Below are 23363 nucleotides of genomic sequence, written 5' to 3'. Positions count from 1 at the left end.
TCGTAGAATGAATTTGGAAGTTCTCCCTCTTTTTCTATTTCCTGAAATAGCTTGAAAAGTATTGGTATTAGTTCCTCTTTAAAGGTCTTGTAAAACTCTGCTGTATACCCATCCAGTCCTGGGCTTTTCTTAGTTGGTAGTCTTTTGATGGTTTCTTCTATTTCCTCAATTGATATTGGTCTGTTTAGGTTGTCAATATCCTCCTGACTCAATCTGGGCAGATCATATGACTTAAGAAATTTATCGATGCCTTCACTATCTTCTATTTTATTGGAGTATAAGGATTCAAAATAATTTCTGATAATCTTCTGTATTTCTGAAGTGTCTGTTGTGATATTGCCTTTTTCATCCCGTATGCTAGTAATTTGAGTTCTCTCTCTTCTTCTCTTCATTAGCGTGGCTAAGGGTCTGTCGATTTTATTTATTTTTTCAAAGAACCAACTTTTAATTTTGTCAATTTTTTCAATTGTTTCTTTTGTTTCGATTTCATTAATTTCAGCTCTGATTTTAATTATTTCTTGCCTTCTACTTCTTTTGCTGTTGTTTTGCTCTTCTTTTTCTAGGATTTTGAGATGAAGTATTAGATCATTTATTTGTTGGTTTTTTCTTTTTTTAAGGAATGAACTCCAAGCAATGAATTTTCCTCTTAGAACTGCTTTCAATATGTCCCATAGATTCCGATACGTTGTGTCTGTGTTTTCATTTATCTCTAAGAATTTTTTAATTTCCTCCTTGATGTCTTCAGTAACCCATTGATCATTCAGTAACCTATTGTTCATTCTCCAAGTGATGCTTGATTTTTCCTTACGTCTTTTATCGTTGATTTTCAGTTTCATTCCATTATGATCAGATAGGGCTTCTCTTCATTGTGGGTTCCTCTTTGGTAAATAAGACCTTTTTTTTTTTTTTTTAACTAAAAGCTTTGCAACATTTTTTATATTTGTAGGGCTTCTCTCCAGTATAACTTCTTTGGTAGTGAACAAGGCCTGATTTTTTATGTGATTTCTGGTGTTCACTCTCAATTGTAGTTTCACATATTTTCTTTTTTGGTAAATAGTCAAAATCACAAATTCTATATTTTGCACTTATCACTTCATGAAATATATGTTTTAGGCACTTTTCTGGTGAATATTCTTGGGTATGATTAGGAGTCATGGCAAGGAAGGCAAAGTTTCTATAATTCTCTAGCATCACATCTCTATATAAATTTTTCTGAGCAGGCTGAAGGCATTCCTACTACTCTTCAGTAAAATCAATGGCTATATCCATAAAAGTTAACAGTTCCATTTCATGGGTTTCAGGGTTCTCAGCGTTCTCCCCTGTGGTTTGTTTTCAGATTCTGCATAGCACAGACACCTGGGCTCTGGATCCAGGACAGAAGCCTCAAGTACTTGGTGCACGCTGGTGCAGAATGACTTGCTACAGCAGGTCAAGGGCACAGGCGCCACGTCTCCTTCAAGCTCCATTGCCAAAAGCTGGCGGCCAGCTAATGGTGGGCCCCTTTTCCGTGCCTGCCGTGCACAAACACAAGAAGCTGGCAGCCACACGGACACCTGACCCAGTGTCCCCAAGGTGCCCAAGGGCTGCAAGTGAGCGCCCGGCCCCACACGTGACATCGTGGAGAGGGATTGTCCCCGCTCTCCTCTGAGTTTTGACAAATGCAGATAGCTCTGCAACCCCAGAGCCATCAAGAGTGCAAGCTTCTCTGTCCCCCCAATTCCCTCATGACCCTTTGCACCCTCCACCCCTGTCCTGCCCACCCTAGATGGAACCACTATTGTGAATGTTTAGTCCTAGGTTGGATAGAGCTTCACCCAGTGTGCACTCTGTTGTGCTTGGCTTCTTTTCTCATCATAATGTTTTTGAGACTCATCTATTTTGTATGTATCAGTATTTTTTTTCTTTTTATTACTAACTATTCTTTTGCTTCAATCCTCTGCATTGTACTTCTCCTATTCTTAGATTCCTGGGCTGTTTCCTGCTCTAGGCTGCTTTGAACATTCTTATACATGTCTTTCTGTGAATAAAAGCTGTAGTTTTTCTTGGGTAAACACTTAGACATAGAACTATTGGGTCATAGGAGATATATATATATATATATATATATATATATATATATATATATATATCTGCCAGACCTTTTCTCAAAGTGGTCATACCATTTTATATTCCCTCCAACATCATGTTAAAGGTTTTGGTAGTTCTTCATCCTTGAAAAAATTTTTCTTTAGTTTTAGACATTCTGGTGGTGGGTGTGGAGCAGAAAATATAATTTTTAAGTGATTATTTTTTAAGAAACAATGACCCTGAAATTATATATGAGCCTGTGCATACAGAAATCCAGAATTCATTGTGCTTTTTAGAGTTAAGCATAACCAAGTATTTGTAAACATAGCATTTAGCACAGCAGCAAAATTTGTGGCAACCTATGGTGTTTTAAGTAATTAAAGGTTTAAAATTATGAAACTCTAGCTTTGAGCTCTGACAAAGAACTTCACAGGCCAGGGATGGTGGATTTCATGTTGCATAAACCATAGTGCCAAAGCCTCTGGTTTTCCCATAATGCACAGTATCACCATTCCAAGCCAGTTCTGCACATGGAAATATTCTACATTTTAAGATTTTACAAAGGGAAAAACACACCACACTGTGTAGAGAGTGATGGCATGAGTACATTGAATTCTGACCTCTTTGCTTTAGCAAACATGTGATAAAACCTTTTGATAAGAGAAATTCAAACCATCCCCAAAATCTCAAGGAGAATTATTTTTCAAATAGATGTTCTACATAGATCCAAGAGATATTTCCTTAGACCCCAGTTTAATAAGTCAAGGTGTGAGAATTCCTTTCTGGAGCCTCTCTCTGACAGAGCAATTGGTTTTGGAACTAAAAGGACCACGGCTTGATGTTGAGCTCTGTGTACTAGCTGTGTGTCATAGGGAAGTTACTTACCCTCTTAAAACCTCAACTTCCTTGTCTGTCCAAAGGAATGGTGCTACTTCCCCACTTGCAAGGGTGTTGTAATGATTACATTGCAAATGGAAAGCTGCCAGTCTTGGGAAACATGTAAGAGATGTGTGTTGTCACAGGATGAAGCTTAGCCCTCTTCCTGCTCCACAGTCCTCAGGCCTGTGAGCCTCCTGGAGCTGCCCACCACAGAGAACATGGAACTACAGAACCACTCATCCCCCTGTTTATATTCTCAGCTCAGCTAAGGGTTATGAGGAAAATAATTTTGATGGAATAATTCCTACCAAGTTATAAATGACTGGTAGGTTTAGATCTCTAGAAGAAATTCTCATTCTAAGATAATTTGTCATTCAAGCAAACTCAAGTTGTAAAATGGGATATTCAGGAGAGGCACACAGATCATTAGAGAGCTTTAGTTAAAAACCCAGCACTGCTGGGGTGTGACAGAGATAGGTCTTCTGGTTCTGCCACTGGTTCAAAGCATCACAAAGTGAATCACAACAAAGGATCTGGGCAGTAGATGCTGATGCAGCCCTGGGGAATCTCTGATTTCAAAGCAAGGAGTATCTCTGGGCTCTGTTGCTGGCAGTAGACGCACAGAGAGAGCAGTTCAAAGGCCCATGAGCCAATCTGGGGGCAGTGCATCCAGCTTAGAAGGTGCCATGTGCAGCATCCTGTGTGGAGAAAGATGCAGCAGAGACACTCCAGAAGGTGGAACTAGTTCCTGTGCTCTGCATCCTTCCCTAGTCACTCTTCTTACCCTCAGTGGATGGGGTACATTCTCCCAAGAAAAACCGGATTGGTTTGCAAATCTACTGGACCTTATGCTTCATTTGGTTCCTCTCCAGACAGCACACAGCCCATGTTGAGGTTTCAGGAGCTCCATCGTTCAGTCAGCTGGGCTGTGGTCTGCAAAATATGAGGAAAGGGGGTTTTGGTTTTTAGGTAATATGGGAAGCTGTGGGGCCTTGCTCCTAAAAAGGAGATATATTTTGATTCAGAGAGAAAAAGTAAGCATTTAAAAATCACTTGCTTTTGAGCTAGAGCTGATGGCGAAAACAAAACTAGGCAAAAGTTTTATTCTTTCAGTATAGTATAAAAATCCACACTGAATTTAATAGCTTTATAGCAGGTAGTCTTTATTCTTAAAGGAAAATATAAAATACTTATTCACCGAATAAATAAAAGGACCCCAAATTATGGGATAACTGAGTCAATAGCCCTTGGTGACATAATGACCAAGGTTTCACAGAGGTGGGTCATGTAATTGTTTCTGTAATTATGTGGAAAGGGACTGAGTTGAATAGTTCATTTTAACACTAAACATTTTACACGATTATGTTTCAGTGTTCTGTCAGGCTGGACCATTTTGCCTGTGTCTGATACATGTGAGATTTCTAGCCATTACAGTTGATGTTGCTAAGCCATCCTAATCTTCCTCCACTGATGGTCCCACACACTCATCCTATTTTCCAAGTTAATCTCGTCCCTTTGTTGAGTGGCTGAAAAGGTCTAATGGTCTGAGCCCTGGATGGAAGCAAGTGGAATTGGCAGGGAAGCAGCACAATTATAAGTGTGATAGAACAAAATGTGCCCCACCACTAGCAAGAGAAGCATATTTATTTCTTGTGTTAATAGCTTCATTTTGTCATCTGACGGATATTTATTGAGCATTAGCACACAAAAAAATCTGATAATGAGAAAGAAATAGGTGCAAAACAGCATCTCGAGTTCAGATCTCATTGAGAAGAAACAGTTTATAAATTGGCTCTGTAATTGAGAAGCATTTGAAGGCCTTTTGGAAAGTCTGAAAAAAAATCCTGGATTAAAATTTAGATTACTTTTATATTATAGAAACATTTTATAAAATATCTGAAACAAACAGGTTATAATGAGACTGATAAGGAGAGACATTGCAGATTTGGCCTGAGCCAGGAAGCTGAGAAGCAATTACAGGTTATATATGTTACTTTAAATTTAGGTATGGCTTTCTGTCATTCTGCGTTTCTGCAGACTGTCAACATGAGAACAGCTGACTGGAGCATAGCCATCCTGCTTAGAAAGTAGGTCCTCAGTATTTGCCTGCTCTTAGGCTCAGCTGTTCTGGGTGTCTGATGGTGATAGAGCATTTGTAGTCTTGCCGCGTGGTGTACATCTTTCATCTGTTCATCCTGTCTGCAACTTTTTGCTTTCTTGAAATCTTCAGAGTTTTTTTTTTAAATAACTAAATTGTTTGAGAAATATAGCAAATGCTCTATTTAAAATCTCTCTTCTTTCTTCCAAACTTCTGCATGATTTTAGATTCACAAGATTCATCGTGATTCAGGAGACAATTCTCAGACAGGTAAGAATACTTCAATTTGACTCTAATATGCACAGAAGGCATCCGTGGGTTCAAGTCTAAATTGCTCTGAAGGAATTTCAGTTGACATCTGCTATGCCAAAACATGGATTGCTAAAATCCAAGTGCTAATATTGGAAGGTTGGAGAACCAGAGAGAAATTTAGGACCTCTCAAGATTCCTTGAATCCTCATTCATGCTTCCCCCATCTTGGTTAGAGATTACAAAGAGCAGATTAAATTCAAAATAGAGTGGCCCAAAAGTCTAGAGGAGACTGGTTGGATAGGAAGCAGGTGAGAATATGGGGTTGGTTCAACTATGACCATTCTTTCCTTTCTTTGCAATAACTGGTGACCAGACCATCCAATTAGAAATGTGGCTGGGCCCTGGCCTGGTAGGCAGGTGCCCTGAGATCCTATTTCAGCTGCCAACCTACTTGCCTAAGACCTTGGGCAGTGCTCTGGCTTCATTCTCCTTAAAATGAAGGGCTGGAGCTCAGGACTTCTACATGTGGAAAGGCCTGGAATTATCTGCCCATTAGAGGAAAAAAAATCAGCCCGTTAGTAAAGATTTTTCCATTCTTGTTCTTTTAAGAATTGCAACCAACCATTCTCTGGCTTGTTGTTGTCTAAAACCAGGTCCTGGGCTAACTCTTATTCCCTCTCCTTGATTCTAGGATGAGCATATTTAGCCTACTCAGAAAGATTTCATTTGCTTTTTCTGATCTTTAGTGTCTTCATTTGTAAAATAAATTAATAATGTCTGTCTTGGGGTTAATGGGAATAAATAAAAAAAATGTATACTATCTAGCAGTACCTACATTTAACTATATGTTCTGAAAATTTTCTAGGCCACAACAGCCTTGGATGACATGGTGACATTCACATGCAGGCAGATTTTCTCCCAGATATTTTAGTTTCTTGAAACACTTTAGAGTGAAGGTATTATTTTAACAAACTTATGAGTTTCTGGTGCCCAAAACTGAAATGAGCATTTACAGTGCCCAGCATTGCCTTGTACATAATAGACACTCAATGAATATTCACATTGAGCAATTGAAACCATTCCATCCTGGAAATCATAGGTTCCACCATTTATTAGCTCTTTGACCTTGGGCTACCTACATAATTAGCTCTTTGACCTTGGGCTACCTACATAAGTAAAATGAAGATAGCACTATGTAACTTTAAGAATTGTAATTATTAAATGAGATAGTTATTATATTTAAAGTATATAAAACAATGCCTGGTACATTATAGGTGATTAGTAAGAGGTAACTATTTTTTTTTTATTTGGTGACACAATATCACTTTTTGCCATCAAATATGGCTGTTTAAATCACCTTTTATCCTTCTTTTCTCTACTTTAGATTTAAATTTATTCTACAAGGCTTCTGTTAAGAATGAATAATGAATTCTCAGATTTAAATGGCATTATTTTAACCTTTATTGAAGAATAATTTCTTCGAACTTTTAATCATTTCTATTGTTATAGATTCTCTTAATTCTGAGTTAAAATGGGGGAAAATAAGCATTATCCATCTTTGAATAATTTCTAATGAACGGTTGAGGATCAAGGCAGCCAGCCTCTGTCATAGCCTTAAAACTAAGCTCTCTGCTTTTTGGTTGTATTTAGAAACTACATTTTGAGGAATTTTAAGTTCGATTTATTATTTGGTAAATAAATGTTAGGAATGTAGCTGATTAAATTCTTGAATAAGCTAAAGACATTCGTCTTATTAAATAACCAAATTAGTTTCTCAGGGTTGGAAAGAAGCCATGTGACCCTAATAATATCACTTAAATCACTAATGTCTGTAGAGGTCTTTGGAAGGAAAACGGAAACTCCTATGCAAGGAGAGGAAAGGTATTCCGGCAGAGTCTGGAAGATGAAAATTAGGCAAAGGACGAGTAAATATTTTAAGTTAGGTCACTTAAGACAAGGTTCTCTGGCTGCATCGTTCAGATTAACTTTATTATAGTTCTGCCTTCACTTTGTGCTGTGTAAATATAATCTAGGTTTTGTTCTTATTTTTACCATTTTTTAGTTGAAATAGATTTCTTAGGACAGTAAAGTGGTTTTAAAAGTTGATGTAGAGGTGAGCGCGGTGGCACACACCTGTAATCCCAGCAGCTCTGGAAGCTGAGGCAGGAGAATTACACTTTCAAAATCCTCAGCAACTTAGCAAGACCTTATCTCAAAATAAAAAATAGAAAGGGCTGAGGATGTAGCTCAGCGGTAAAGTGCTGCTGGGTTCAATCCCCAGTCCCTCTCCCGACTAAAAGTTAATGTAGAAAAGTACCTATGACGTTAGGAAATGGAAACAGCAAGTAGTGAATAATATGATAAAGTCTATATGTGTCTAAAGAGACCCATATGTGAATGAACAGATGTAATGGGTGTTGATGAATCTCCCCACATTTTTAAAGTTTTAATGGTTATTTTTAAAATGATAATTTTACTCATGTAAAATAACCCTTTATGATAATCTTTATGTCCATGATGTAATAAGGCATCAGAAGAAAAAGTCATCATTTTACTACTAATAGGACAAGTAATTTTGTGTCTTGATGAGTTGAAGAGAAAGTGGTTTATTATTTGCTAAAATTATTTTCTAGAGCTTAAAAAGTAACCTTGTGTTCTTTAACGAATAAGAGAAAAATGTGTAAACTTTACCTATGAATGTGCTGAAAAGAAATCATTTCTCCTCTTCTGATCTGAAATCCTCAGAACCTCATTCATTCAGATATAAGAACAGAAGGAAAGAGTCCATTGATGTGAAATCCATATCATCTCGAGGCAGTGATGGTAAGAAGTTTTGATGATTTCTTTGACCTTTTTAAAATGTAGAAAACGACAGAGGAAGGTGTTCAAGAATCCATCAGCATACAAATTCCAAGAAGAAAGATTTTTTAACTAAACTGGCTCCCCAACCCCCCATCCCTAAGTAAGCTGAAAATTTTTCAGAGTTTTTTAAAGATTTTTTTATGCCTTTTATAATATTTGCCTTTATTTACTTATTTATCTATTTTTTGAAGGCTCTGTATGTGTTTGCCTTCATGGACTAAGTTGTGTCAGGCCACATAACCATCTAAGGAGCTCAGTTTCCATAGCTAGCCAAGGTCATTCTTGGTACTAGGGGCTAAGGTGGAGCCAGTGTCCTGGCTTCCCAACTCCAACACACACCCGTTTTTCCATGTACCTGCCACACGTACTTACTTTCCCTTAATAAAATGTCACAGAAACTGTGAGTCAGAATTCAGCAAAACGTTTCTGCCCTACGAGGCAGAATTTAGCAAAACACTTTTTGAGTTCAATGAACCAGGCTAACAAACCAATTGGATTTGTGGGGAGATGGAAAAGTCAAGGGCGATTCTGAAATGTCATTCCTAGGTGCCTGGGAAATTATAATAATACTTACAGAAATCGGAGAGTCTCTAGACGTGGCCAGGTTGGGGTTGAGAGAAGATGTTGATTTCTTTTTCAGTGGAGATGCCTAGGAATCTGAAATGCAGGACTGGGGCTGGGGCTAGAGATGGGGGTTTGGGAATCCTAAAGGTACAGATGAAGCCATGCGCAGAAGAACTTCTCTAAGGATTGTGTGTGTGGTAAAAGAACAGAAGGTCTAAGCCCAAGCCTGAAGGCCCACCTTCAGTGATGACAAAGCACATGAAATAGGGGGATTGAAGAGAACAGAGATGCTGGGATGCTGGGAGTGAGCCATGTGAGCACAGTGTCACCAGGCAAGAATATGAATGTAGCAAGAAACAGGGCGGCCAGCAGGTTAAATGCTCGTGATCAGAGCTCTAGAACCAAGGACAGATGAATAGATTTCACTCATTCATTTGTTGTGGTGGTGGTTTCTTTCTTTCTTTCTTTCTTTTTTTTTTTTTTTTTTTTTTTTGTGGTAGTGGGGATTGCTTCCAAGTCCATGTATATGCTAAGTAAGTACTGGACCACTGGACCACATTCCTAGCCCTTATTTAGTTTTTATTTGGCAACTGGAAAGACAGGTTCTAAGGGCATGAGGGATGAAGTAGTTATTACCTGTCAGAAAAAGGAGAGATGCAGGGTAGTGATTTAAAGGAATAAATAGAAGGGTCAAAGGAAGTGGCTGCAGTAGCAAGAAATGTGGAGTCTAGAGATGATCACAGAACAAGATGGACTGGCTGACACGGAATGCAAATGATTGAGACTAAGTGTGTGCCATAGAGAGTATAGACTGAACTATTTTGAGATAGGTTGAGGACATAATTAGACAGAGCATATAGATGAAAAGGATCATGGACGAGCTAATTTGAACTGGGTTAGTTTGGTGTTTGGAGATTTTGAGGGGGTATCATCCTGTCTCCAAAATGGGCAAAATGGAGGTGGAAGAGTATAGGCGGGGCCCAAGTGGCTGCCACCTGGGTACTGGAATGGGCAATTCTGCTGATATGGGCTGGATTGAGTTGCCCCATCTAGGAAATGGAGATCCAATCCCTCCTGCCTGCCTCACAAGAGGAGGTGAGAAAATTTGATGAAACCAGTACCTTTAAAGTGATGTTCTACCTCTTGAATTTTAAACCACAAGTAAGCATTACCTAGTCAAAAAAATTAAGTAATTTAAATGAAGTTTCCTACAGATAACAGCTAGAACCACCATGGGCTCTGGGTGTTCTGAACCTAAAGGCTCAGGAAGAAAGTTTGAGTAGCCCCAACTGGCACTGTGAGTGAGCGTGGTCTGGTAACCCCACACCTTGCCGTGACCTACACCTTCCCTCCAGGATGCACGGTTAACCAGTCATGTGGCCAGCAGCTCAGGACCGAAAGTGACAGAATTGAAGGAAGTTTAGTGATTTGTGGAAATGGGAGTCCTGGGGGATCATTTGGCTGCTGGAATCAGGCCTTAGGATCCCATCAGCCTTCTCTGAACTTCCCTCTGTGGACCAGGAACTTGTCAAGCCCTCCTGCTGCCAAAGTCCCAGGCCAGATTATCTTTCGTGGCATAGGTTAGTCAAGGTGAGCTGGTCAGCTTTTTAGGAAAAAGAGATGAGTGTGAATTCCTTGTTTCTTTGGTGGGCGGGTGGTCCCAGCAGAGCCAGGCTCCTGACCCGTGGATTTCTGAGCTACACTTGGCCATGCTGAGCCTGAACCAGATTGCAACTTACTTTCCTTCTTGCCAGCACCAAGTTTGCAGAATCGTCGCTATCCATCCATGGCAAGGATCCACTCCATGACCATTGAGGCTCCCATCACCAAGGTGAGTGGCAGGTGCTGCCTTCTCTCTGCAGTCAGGGCCCCCTGTCCCTGGGCTCTGTTCTGGAGATGCATTCTACAAATGATATGGAGTTCGTGGTCTAGTGGGAGAAACAGATATTGAACAAGCAAACATATAATAAATAAATGTACAGTTATAAAATATAGTAAATGCTTTGAAGGAAAACAACAGGACTCTCTGAGAGAAAATGAGAGTAGGGTCTGAATGTAGGCTGGGTGAAAAGTTTGACGCAAAACTGGAAGCATGTTGGTCCAGAGGAGAAGACTGCAGGGAGCAGGAATGGCAAGGAAGAAAGCACTAAGATATTTTTTCAGACGACCTGAAAGGAAGTCAGGGAAGCAGGAGCTTGGTGAGTCTCATTGGGGAGAAGACAATGGTGTGGGCTGTGCAGGGCTCAGCTCATTCTGGTCAATGGGGGCCATAAGAAGGCTGTGGCAGTTCATATGCAGCAGAAACCATTGAGGAGTTTAGAGTTGGGGTGGCATAATCAGGGTGTTATTGAAAAAGAACCCTGAGCTGCCATGCAGACAAGGGATCCAAGATGGCAAGTGTACAAGGCAAAAGGTCAATTTGGGGCCTTTCTCAAATTCCAGGCAAGAAATGAGGTAGCTGGGATAGAATTCAGGTAGTGGAGGTAGAGAGGAATGAATAGATCAAGAAATGTTTAGGGTTGGAATCAACTGGACTTGGTGAGGTCTGGGTGGGGAGAGGAATGAGGGAAAGCAACATGCTAAGCAGGGTCTCCCAGGTTTCTGGTTGAGCATGAGGTGGATAGAAGTGCTCTCTACTGCAGTTTAGGAAACAGAGAAGGAACACAGCTTCTGTCTTTGATTTAAAAAAAAAAAAAATGTTTATTTGCTTGCTCTGTGAGGGAGGGAAACAAGATCATGAGTTTACTTTCAGACACATACAATATTCCACTAGGTATGTCTGACAGCCAGATCTACAAGTCCAGAGGCTGGGAGGTCTACTTGGGATTCTTGGCTATGGATCATATGTGTCCAGAGACATGGAAACAAAATATCATTTATGGAAGGTCCACAGAATGAGAGAGAGGACCAGACCAGTCTCTGAGGATCTCTAGCCTGGAGAAGAAAGCTAGAGACCAATTAACAAAGGAGCCTGGAAAAATGTGGTTCAGAGGTGGGAGGACATAGGAAAGCATGGGACACAAAGCATGCTTCAGTAAATGGGAGGAAGTGACTTTAGAACAATAAGATATGTCATCCACTGAGATTCTTCTGGATTCCAGGGCTACATATGACTTTTGAGAAGTCGCATCTTTATGTCCACAAATTTATTTATTAATTTATTTTATTTATTCTTGTTCTCTTCTGTAGGTTATAAATATAATCAATGCAGCCCAAGAAAACAGTCCAGTCACAGTAGCAGAAGCCTTGGACAGAGTTCTAGAAATTTTACGGACCACAGAATTATATTCGCCTCAGCTGGGTACCAAAGATGAAGATCCTCATACCAGTGATCTTGTTGGAGGCCTAATGACGGTGAGTGATGAGCAAAAGCCAGAAATGCAGGGGGACCACGTTAAGTACCTGCTAGTGTACATGTAACATGTCACTGTCACTGTAGTTGCAGAAATACCTGTTTTATAGATTAACATCCGTGTAACCAACAAGCAGCTGCAATAATTTATGTATTACGTGTGGTGATTCTAAAGTGATTCTTGCATTTATTTTTTTTCATAAGGCTGATTGACCACAGCAGTGGGAGACAGCCCGTCTGAATTCCCGCTACAGTGAGGAGTGAATCGGCAAGTGATTGAGGGCTAAATATACAAGATGGGAGTGATAGAGGCCCTCTTGGGCTGCTTCTTCCCCTTGATCTAAATTATAGTATTGGATGAGGGTCACAGCTCTATTTCTTGGACCTCCGAATTTACCTACACGGTTGGACCTCTGTATCCATGGGTTCTGCTCTACAGGTTCAGCCAACCACAGAAGGACAACCCAGAAAAGAAAAGAAGCTCCACACACAAGACAGTATCTATACTGAACATGTACAGACTGTTTTGGTCATTAGTCCCTAAACAGCGTAATAACTGTGTGCATTGTGTTAGGTATTATCAGTCATCCAGAGATGATTTAAAGTATATGGAGGATATATATGTTTATATATTTATATAAACATATAAATATATATATATTTACTGTGTGTAAATAGTATGCCATTTTATATAAGGAATGTTAGCATCTTCAGGTTTTAGTATCTAGGGGAGGCCCTGGAACGAATCTCTGAGGATACCAAGGAATGATTGTATAATGAAAAGATTTGAATTTAGACAACAGCAGTTTCTAAAATCTTAGTTATAGAATCTTTCTTAAAAATATAGAATCTCTTTTTTTATTTATTAAATTATTTATTTATTCTAATTTGTTATATATGATGGCAGAATGCAATTCATTTCATACCACACATATAGAGCAGAATTTTTTAAGTCACTGATTGTACACAACGTATTTTCACACCATTCGTGTCTTCATACATGTACTTAGGGTAATGATGTCTAACTCATTCCACCATCATTCCTACCCCTTTGCCTCCTTCCTTCCCCTCCCTCCCCTTTGCCCTATCTAAAGTTCCTCCATTCTTCCCATGCTCCCCTCTCCCATCACCCTTATGAGTCAGCATCCTCATATCAAAGAAAACATTTTGTCTTTGGTTTTTTGGGATTGGTTTACTTCACATAGCATTATATTCTCCAACTCCACTCATTTACCTGCAAATGCCATGATTTTATGCTGAGTAATATTCCATTGTGTATATACACCAAATTTTCCCTATCCATTCATCTACTTAAGGACATCTGGGTTGGTTCCACAATTTACCTATTGTGAATTATACTGCTATAAATTTTGACATGGCTCATGGCTGTGTCCCTGTAGTAAGCTGGGGTTTTTTTTTTTTTGTAAACCAAGGAGTGGGATAGCTGGATCAAATACTGGTTTTGTTCCAAGTTTTCCAAGGAATCTCCATACTGCTTTCCAGATTGGCTGCACCAATTTGCAGTCCCACCAGAAATGTACAAGTGTGCCTTTTCCCCACATCCTCACCAACACTTATTGTTGTTTGTATTCTTAATAGCTGCCATTCTGACTGGAGTGAGGTGAAATTAGTAGCTTTGATTTGCATTTCTCTAATTGCTAGAGATGATGAACATTTTTTTCATATATTTGTTGATTGATTATACCTCTTCTGAGAAGTGTCTGCTCAGTTCCTTGGCTCATTGATTGATTGGGTTATTTGTTTTATTGGTGTTTAACTTTTTGTGTTCTTTATATACCCTAGAGATTAGTGCTCTAATCTCTTGATGTGCAAGTGGTAAAAATTTGCTCCCAAGCTGTAGGCTCTCTATTCACCTCACTGATTCTTTTGCTGAGAAGAAGCTTTTTAGTTTAAATCCATTCCATTTATTGATTCTTGGTTTTAATTCTTGCACTATAGGTGTCTTATTAATTTGACATGATGGAGGTTTGGGCCTACTTTTTCTTCAATTAGGCACAAGGTCTCTGGTTTAATTCCTAGCCCCTTGATTCACTTTGAGTTGAGTTTTGTGCATGGTAAGAGATAGAGGTTTAATTTTATTTTGTTATATGAGGACTTCCAGTTTTCCCAGCACCATTTGTTGAAGAGGCTATTTTTTCTCCAATGTATATTTTTGGCAGCTTTGTCTAATATAAGATAACTATAGTTATGTGGGTTAATCTCTGTGTCCTCTGTTCTGTACCATTGGTCTACAGGTCTATTTTGGTGCCAATACCATGCTGTTTTTGTTACTGTTGCTTATAGTATAGTTTAAGGTTTGGAATAGTAAGGCTACCAGATTTACTCTTCTTGCTAAGGATTGCTTTCGCTATTCTGGGTCTCTTACTTTTCCAGATGAATTTCATGATTGCTTTTTCTATTTGTATAAGAAATGTCATTGGGATTTTGATTGGGATTGCATTGAATATGTAGACAACTTTTGGTAGTATGGTCATTTTGACAATATTAATTCTGCCTATCCAAGAACAAGGGAGATCTTTCCATCTTCTAAAGTCTTATTTAATTTCTTTCTTTATTGTTCTGGAGTTTTCATTGTGGGTCTTTCATCTTTTTTGTTAAGTTGATTTCCAAGTATTTTATTTACTTATTTAATTTTTTGAGGCTATTTTAAATGGGATGGTTTTCCTAGTTTCTCTTTCTGAGGACTTGTCACTGATGTACAGAAATGCCTTTGATTTATGGATTTTGATTTTATATCCAGCTACTTTGATGAATTCATTTATTAGTTCTAGAAGATTTCTGGTGGAATGTTTTGGGTCTTCCAGGTATAGAATCATATCATCTGAAAATAGTGATAATTTGAGTTCTTTTTTTTTCCCCCTATTTGTGTCCCATTAATTTCTTTTGACTGTCTGATTGCTCTGGCTAGAGTTTCAAGAACTATGTTAAATAGAAGTGGTAAAAGAGGGCATCCCTGTCTTGTAGCTGAAATTAATGAAATTGAAACAAAAGAAACAATTGAAAAAATTGACAGAAAGTTGGTGCTTTGAAAAAAATAAATAAAATTGATAAATCATTGACCATGCTAATGAAGAGAAGGAGAGAGAAAACTCAAATTACTAACATCCATGATGAAAAAGGAAATATTATGAGAGACACTACAGAAATACAGAAGATAATTAGAAATTGTTTAGAAAATTTGTACATCAATAAAATAGAAAATATCGATGGCATCAACAAATTCCTAGAGGCATATGATTTGCCAAAACTAAATCAAAATTTAAACTGATCCATTTCAAGCAAGGAAATAGAGGACATCATCAGAAGCCTACCAACCAAGAAAAGCCCAGGACCAGATGGATATACAGCTGAGTTCTACAAGATCTTTAAAGAAGAACTAACACCAATACTTCTCAAAACTATTTCATGAAATAGAAAAAGAGGGAACACTTCCAAACACATTCTGTGAAGCCAATTTCAAAACCAGACAAAGACACATCAAAGAAAGAAAACTTCAGACCAATATCTCTAGTATATAGATGCAAAAATTCTGGAAAATAGAATACGAAAACATATCAAAAAGATAGTGCACTATGATCAAGTAGGGTTCATCCCAGGGATGCAAGGTTGGTTCAACATACAGAAATCAATAAATGTAATTCATCACATCAATAGACTTAAAGATAAGAATCATATGATTATCTCAATAAATGCAGAAAAACCATTCAACAAAATACAGCACCCTTTCATGTTTAAAACGCTAGAAAAACTAGGGATAACAGGAACATAGCTCAACATTGTAAAGGCTTTCTATGCTAAGCCCCAGGCCAACATCATTCTAAATGGAGAAAAATTGAAAGCATTCCCTCTAAAATCTAGAATCCTTTCCTTTAGTTTATATAAAGTTCCATTTATAATTAGATAAAGGCAGTACAGAGAAGAGAAGAAGGAACCACCCTCCATTGACACACCAAGAGACAGCACTGATGTGTGATCACCAAGAGCAGCTGGTGTTTAAGGGCTCACCCTGCTCTGGTGTTTTGCTGTGATTTATTTGTCTTTAATCATAATGTATTAGGAAATGAAGAAAAAGAAGAAAATCAAAATTATTCATTTGGGCTCCTCATCAGATGCTAAAACTAGCCTAAGAGTCCTATAGGAGTTTAATTTTGAAGGTTTCTATCTAGACCTACCTCCAAATAGTGAGTGTTGCTTGGCTTTCCAGTCTATTCTCGGCCTATATTTCGAGTGACCTCTTGTCCTTTCCTTGGTCCTGGGCTGGCCTTGGCTGCCCCATTTCAATGCAGTGTGGACTTAAGCTTCTAGAGAACACTCTCAAGGGACTGGCACCAGGGCAGCCACTGCAGAGCTGCAGCTGCAGGTTGCTGGTTCCAGGAATAAGCTTCTTGTGTCCTCCTCCACTGCTATATCTTCTTGGACTTCCTGCCCAGATAAGGCTGTGAAGACCCATATGGATGTCTGCCTCATTTTTGTGTGGCTTTTAGAATTAGAGAAAGAAAGGCAAGGAAAAGGCAGGGGAATTACCATCCCTAACGTAGAGGAAGGACAGGTGTGGTTGCTTATCTACTTATATATATTTTAAGATTAAGCTATTGACCTAAAGATTCAAGATGTGACTTCAGGGGAGCTGTTCATAGCCAATACTACTTTAGAACTCACTACACCCTTTCCCCAGGTAACAAGCAATTTAAAGTGACCCTTAAGCAAAGATCTAAATAATGAGGTATTTAGGAAAGGAAGGTGGAGGCAAGGATTTCAGATCCAAGAACCTTTGCAGGGACTGGTTCAAGTTCAAGAGCCAATAAATGCCAGAATACTGAAATTCTGTGCACTCTTATTCTGCCACTCCAAAGACCTCAAACTCAGAAATCTTTTTTTGTTTTTTAAAGGTTAGCAGCCGTGCTGACATAAAAACTAGCTAGAAAAAAGTATGTTAGTTATTAATAAAACCGTTGGCCCACCTTCTTTGAGACTTTATATTAGAAGGTTACCCCCAAATGGGGCCCATGGTTCAAAATACAAATCTAAGAACATCAGCATAACACGGTTCCTATGAGGGACTTTGAACACACATAAAAAAAAAAAAAAATGTGTATCCAAAGCGAGATCTCTTCTACGATTTCAGATCTGTGGCTTCACAATGCCAGAAGATGCCATGATAACCAAGCCAACTTGCAGCTCGGGTGTGAGGCCCGCACACAGTCATGCCCTCGGTAGTCACAGTTCACCTCTTGGGATAGTGGCCACGGAAGAGAGAGTGTCATCTGTCTTATAGCTGTTGTTCTGATTTAATTTTGAGCTCTGCCTCTACTTGGGGCTGCAGATTGAGCGGTTATTGAGGGTTCAGAGCTCTGGCTAATGAAGGAAATGAGAGAGCAATGATGGGATGTGAAGCCTGCTTCTAACAGCATCTCTTTTTATTCCAGGATGGCTTGAGAAGGTTGTCAGGAAATGAGTATGTGTTTACAAAGAGTAAGTTCTCATCCGTTCATCTGTTACAAATAACCCATCTTTCCCCTGTGCCATCCCCAGTGTTGAAATTATTGTTTCAATTGGGGAGGGGGCTTGTTGTTCTTCTAGTTGATCTCACTTGAGTTTGTGCATCTTTATGGCCCATGCCTCCTAATTAAGAAGTCTCCTGATTATTCAGCACTTTTAGAATAAGAATTGTAGATCTCTATACATTTAAACAGACAGTTATACTGAATTATTTTCTGTTTGGGGGTCTCAAGGTTTCATAATGTTAGAGAAAAAAATTGATGTGAAAAATCTCTCTACCTCTGGAAGTTCAAGACTTTCTTTCTAGTGGCAACCATGAAGATGATGATAGATGCTCCACAGTTAAGGGCTGAGGATGTGGCTCAGTGCTCACATGCCCCTAGGTTCAGTCCCCAGTACCAAAACAAAAAAATCAATTCACAATTAACCAGCTTTCTCACTCCATCTGTTTGCTCAGATGTGCACCAGAGTCACAGTCACCTCGCAATGCCAATAACCATCAATGACGTTCCCCCTTCTATTGCCCAATTACTTGATAATGAGGAAAGTTGGGACTTCAACATCTTTGAATTGGAAGCGGTTACACACAAAAGGTATGTGACATCTCTTGCTAAGGCTAGTGAGGATTGATGGCCATGTCCAAGGCCTCCACATCTGGAAATTTTGAGGGACACATACGTCCTGAGCCAGCTCCTTTATAGAGTGGGGAAGATCTGGGAACAGCCCAAGTGACCTTTGATCTCAGATCATTCCTTTGTGCTAGTGAGCCAAGAGTTTTAAGTTTTCTCTTTACCAAATTTATTGAAGCTCCACCCTATAAAATGAATATGAGACAGGGCTCAGTGGCACACACCTATAGTCCCAGCTAATTGGGAGGCTGACACTGTAGGATTGGTTGAGCCCAGAAATTTGGGGCCAGCCTGAGCAACATAGTGAGACCCTGTCCCCTCCCTGCCTCCAAAAAGTGAATTCAAAAGCTCTATATCTCTTTCTTTGATCCATCCTGTTGGCAGGGAGAAGACTGGAGAACTAAAAGAATCTCATTTATACTCAGAGAAGGCTATTTCTTCCAAGAGGTCTTGGTCTGTGGGATATGAATGACTCTCAAAAAGTAGCATGACTCTAAATGAGGTGGCTTTGCCATTCCTTTTGTCGTCAGGGAGCATAAAGCAGGTGCAGGGCTTATGTGGAGGGAAGAAGGCACGGCCAGGGATTTCTCTTGGTTGTCAGAGCCACCGAAAGGCCTGTGACTTACAGATAATCTAGAAGTAGTCTGGATTAACACTCATGAGGCACTTAGTTGAACAGGTAACTGGTGAGAAGATGCAGCTCCTACTAATTTGGGGAGATATTTTTATGCCCCTGTTCATGTATAATAATAAGAAAAAGAAAAATGCCTCCATTCCCATATCATCAAAGAACGCAATTTCCGGGCCAGTGAATTCAATGAAACAGGGTTGCTTTTTCTTTTCCTATTTTGCAGGCCATTGGTTTACCTGGGCTTAAAGGTCTTCTCTCGGTTTGGAGTATGTGAATTTTTAAACTGTTCTGAAACCACTCTTCGGGCCTGGCTCCAAGTGATTGAAGCCAACTATCACTCCTCCAATGCCTACCACAACTCCACCCATGCCGCCGATGTCCTGCATGCCACCGCTTTCTTCCTTGGAAAGGAAAGAGTGAAGGTAGGATTTTGCTATCACCTTCTAACTGCCTGTTCTGGATCAGAGATTCAGGAACTCAGGCTCAGTGAAATACATCGGGCAAAGAGCTACCTTGCAGCCAATTTGACAGAGGATTTTTTTGGGGGGCCCCTACTAAATTGGTCATTTTGGTGTTACAAAGACATGTACTTTTTGCCTAGCCCTGTCCTCCCCCAAAATGCTTAAAATGTTAATTTATGTCACGATAGAGACTCCTTTACATGTGTGGCTGATCCATAAGCCTGTGCTCTAAATGTTCACCAGGAGCACTGTGAAATTGAGTTGCAGGACAGAACTTCATTATCATAGTGAATGGTTGCTAGGTCTTGAGGTAAAGTTATAGTGTCAGCATTTGGCCACTGGTAATGTTACAACCCAGATAATATTGCACTACTCACTTAACATGCGTATGTGTATGTTTTCTGTAGGTTGTAGGTATGAGTTTGTGAATCTGTATATCAATGACTTGTGCCTAATTGGGACAGAGTTCCACATCCCTCGCTCTTACTTAGAGTTCAATGCTGTCATGCATGAGTCCTGATTTGTAGGGTAGCCTTGTGTCCTCCCCATGGAAACCTGGCAGGAGATCCCCATTGCCCCTCTTTCTTAACTACCACCCATTGCACAGTGAAGCTTGTAATCTCTTTGGTACAGTTAGAACTAAAGCTTATTTGGTTCACCTTTGGGAGAAATGCTATATAGAGGCTGAAATTCTCTGTGAATGCTTGACATTAGATTGTTTTCTCAAAACAAGTGTTGATGAGGGATCAAGACCCTGGATGCTGAAGAAGATACAGTGGGACAATTACAAGGAGCAGAAACAGCATCCAAACTAGTGTCATTAGTTTGTCAGTGACTTATACTGTTATTCACCCTCCTAAGTAAGAAAGCAAAGGATGTGGTCCAAGAATGATGCTTTTGAAGAATTTTGTCTTCTACTTAAAAAAAAAAGAGAGAGAGAGAGAGAGAAAGAAAGAAAGTAATCGCGAAGTCAGGCTGTGTTTGTAACACCTCCCTCTGAGGAGCCTCAGCACCTCTGCATCCCCACTGGGGATTCTGCTGTGAAACGGCTCACCATGTGATAGTGCACAGCTGAGATCTCACCACCCGCTCATAACGGCCCCCAGGTCATGAATGCTGTGATCCCCAGCAGCTGCAGTCTTGAGTGAGAAGTGAACCTCACCTAAGCAGAGCTCTTCTAGGAAAACAGGTGAAGCATGTGACCAGTTAGGAGACGCTTAGTCACTTCATCATCTCCCTGCCCACCCCACCTCCAAAATAGGTATTCTCCTTCTGCTAGTGCATTTAAAGTCTGATTGGGTTTCTCAAACTACACTCATAGAAACAAGGCTTACAATTCAAGACATTTCCTAACTCAGAAAGACCCTGCCAGAGATTCAGAAAACATAGAGCTGCAAAGAACCTTGGAGACTTGGGGTATTAAAGTCTCCTGAGCTCAGAGGTTTAGTGCCCAGCTCAAGATCACCAGATGGTCCACCACGAGGCACTTGCAGTAGGATTTACGCCTAAGGCCTCTTCCATCAGACCTGTTGCCACTGAAGAAGAGGGTCAGGAAAATGTATTACTTCCTTGACTCATTTGTCCCTCTAATTTCTTAGGGACAGTAAATCTACAATCTTCTTTTTGTGTGTGCTGGGGATTGAACTGAGGGCCTTGTGCACACTAATAAGCACATGGACCACCACTGAGCTCACTCCCAGCCCCAATGGTCAAATTCTTAATGTCACTATTACAAAGTATCCTCTATCAAGCCATAGAGATGATGATCCCAGAGCTGACAGGTCCCTTCAGTTTGTTAAGGACCCCGCCCCCATCTTCCCCTCTTAACTGATTCATAGGAGCTACTGCAAGTAGAGGCCAGGACAGCCACATTCCTTTCTTATTCTCTGGGCCTAAATGACTATCATGAATAAGGAACTATTTGAAAAACTGTGGCCAGTCTTTCTCATGGGATCCAAATTCAAATCTACTTCTGGTTAAAGAAGTAAAGCACATCCAGAGTGATCTGTGTATCCTGAGATTTGGAATCGCACCAGCTGCAGGTTTGGGAGCTTCTTCCACCTCCCCCTCACCACCACCCCCAGGCAGGCCCTTGCTTCTCCTCTCTCCTTGATGATGATCTAGCCTGGTCTTCTGTTGCCACCTCTCAGCCATTTCTTACAAGACAGTGCATTATTAGTCCTCACCAAATGGCAGGACACAGCTCATTATTGGTACCTTTGTAGAAGTGTCGTTGACATTGTGTTTTTGGTTTAAATCAGTGTAGGCTGGATAGGAAGGCGGGTCTCCTCTGGTGCAACCTGTGTTTTTTGTTCCATTTACTTGACTCTATTTCATTGAATAGTTTAAAAATAAATTGAGGAGAGGGGGCCTGGGATTGTAACTCAGTGGTGGAGCCTTGCCTAGCACATGTGAGGCACTGGGTTTGATTCTCAGCACCACGTAAAAACCAAATAGATAAAATAAAGGTATTGTGTCCATCTACAATTAAAATTTTTTAAAAAATAATAAACAAATAAATTGGGCAGAGACTCCAAGCAAGATTGGACACATTACAGGAGCCCTAGCTGGGGCCCAGAGCTTGGCTCCATGGGTCCTCACTGTATAGGCAGAATCACTGGAAATGGAGCCCAAGTTGAGGCAGTTCTGAGTCCTGAGCTTGGAGATAACTGACTGCACCTGCAGGTTACAGTGTCCTCTCTTGAAAGCAGTGAAACAGGGTCAGTCATGCTTTCTCGGCCTGGTTACTACAGACTCTGAAAAGAGTTGAAAAGATGAAAAACATCTACTGCTGCTTGGGAAACCTGGTCATGTTGCCCAGGACCAATCCAGGTTGTTGCTTACCAGCTCCATAAGGTTAGGATTCAAAATGGAAATGGCTCCTTTTGAGAGGAACAGCTTTCAGCAAAGCACACCACAGCCCTCAATCCAACACAAGCATGACAGGTGTCTGTGCAGGACAACGCTGTGCCTCAGATTCAGCCCTCCTCACCTGAGCAGCAGTTCCCCCCCCCCCCCCCCCCCCGCCACAAGCCTTTCAGCAGGTTGGGCACACCAAAAATTATGGCCACACCTCCAGCTTCACTCAGGGGAGCACTTTTCCCCTCTCTCTCTGTCCTTTAGCCATGCTGATGCTCTCTAGTTTTCCTGAATAATCCCTTTTGCTTGTTTGCTCTCAGGAGCTTCATGTAGGCCATTCTTGTCACTTGTTGTCTGGTTAACTCCAGCTTTTTCTTCAAGTCTCAGCATAAAAAGAAATCATTTCATTAGAAAAGCCATCCCTGGCCACCCTCTGGGTCTGTGTCATCCAATTTGGTAGCCATTAGCCATACATGGCTATTAAAATGAAATAGAGTTAAAAAGTTTAGTTTCTCCATTGCACTGGCTACATTGCCAATTTCCAGTAGCTACACAGGACCAGGGTGTTGAATAGAACAGACAGAAAACCTTTTCATTGTCACAGAATGCTTGTTGGACAGTGCTGCCCTAAATTAGACTAGGCCCCATGGTGATAGCCGCAAAGCATTTGTACATTCCTTCTTAGAACAACCACACAGTTACTTCTATTGGTGTGTTTTTAAAATTTATTTCTATTTCTCTCTCTAGATGATAAGCTCCATTAGTGCAGAGACTGTGTCGGTACAAATCATTGCTGTAACTATGACACTGTGCCTGATAACTGGCACCCAGTAGGCATCTAATAAATAATTACTGAATGAATTATCTCCTACTATGGCATCTCTTCTATAACAAGAACCTATTTGATAACTTCCTCCTAAAGCTTCAAGCTAAGAACACATTTGTATCCCCAGATGAACTGGTTTGTCTTCTTAATTTGCATAATGAAAGCTTTAGAGTTTCTCTTCTTGCCTTTGCTACCTGCTATTCCAGAACCGAATTTCATTCTTAGCTGCAAGTGCCTCCTTAGCTTTGGGGTCCAGGTAAAATTATACTCGCCCAAGATCCTCTACTGCTGGGCTCCAGTCACTCTACCGTTGTGTGACTAGTGCTGTCCCACCTGTGCTCTTTACCACCAGCACTCTCAAGA

The 23363-nt window shown here is 40.2% G+C and overlaps 1 protein-coding gene across 8 annotated transcripts in view; it reads left to right on the top strand.

The window, feature by feature from the left end:
- The window catches only part of Pde8b (phosphodiesterase 8B), a 237580-nt gene that overhangs the window by 202417 nt on the left and 11800 nt on the right, over positions 1-23363 (top strand). For 4 of the 8 annotated variants that reach the window (XM_076857099.2, XM_076857098.2, XM_076857105.2 and 1 more), the window contains 8 exons: positions 1337-1492; positions 5272-5314; positions 8042-8119; positions 10477-10553; positions 11912-12076; positions 17522-17567; positions 18052-18187; positions 19078-19276. In XM_076857099.2, the coding sequence (XP_076713214.1) occupies positions 1337-1492; positions 5272-5314; positions 8042-8119; positions 10477-10553; positions 11912-12076; positions 17522-17567; positions 18052-18187; positions 19078-19276 (900 nt within the window). The remainder of the gene's footprint in view (positions 1-1336; positions 1493-5271; positions 5315-8041; positions 8120-10476; positions 10554-11911; positions 12077-17521; positions 17568-18051; positions 18188-19077; positions 19277-23363) is intronic. The other 4 variants (XM_076857103.2, XM_076857100.2, XM_076857106.2 and 1 more) reach the window with 1 other exon arrangement.

This window comes from Callospermophilus lateralis, chromosome 5 (genome assembly GCF_048772815.1).
Source record: "Callospermophilus lateralis isolate mCalLat2 chromosome 5, mCalLat2.hap1, whole genome shotgun sequence".
NCBI classification, from domain to species: domain Eukaryota; kingdom Metazoa; phylum Chordata; class Mammalia; order Rodentia; family Sciuridae; genus Callospermophilus; species Callospermophilus lateralis.
Note: the sequence above shows the minus strand (reverse complement) of the source record. Positions and strands in the feature narration are given on the sequence as shown.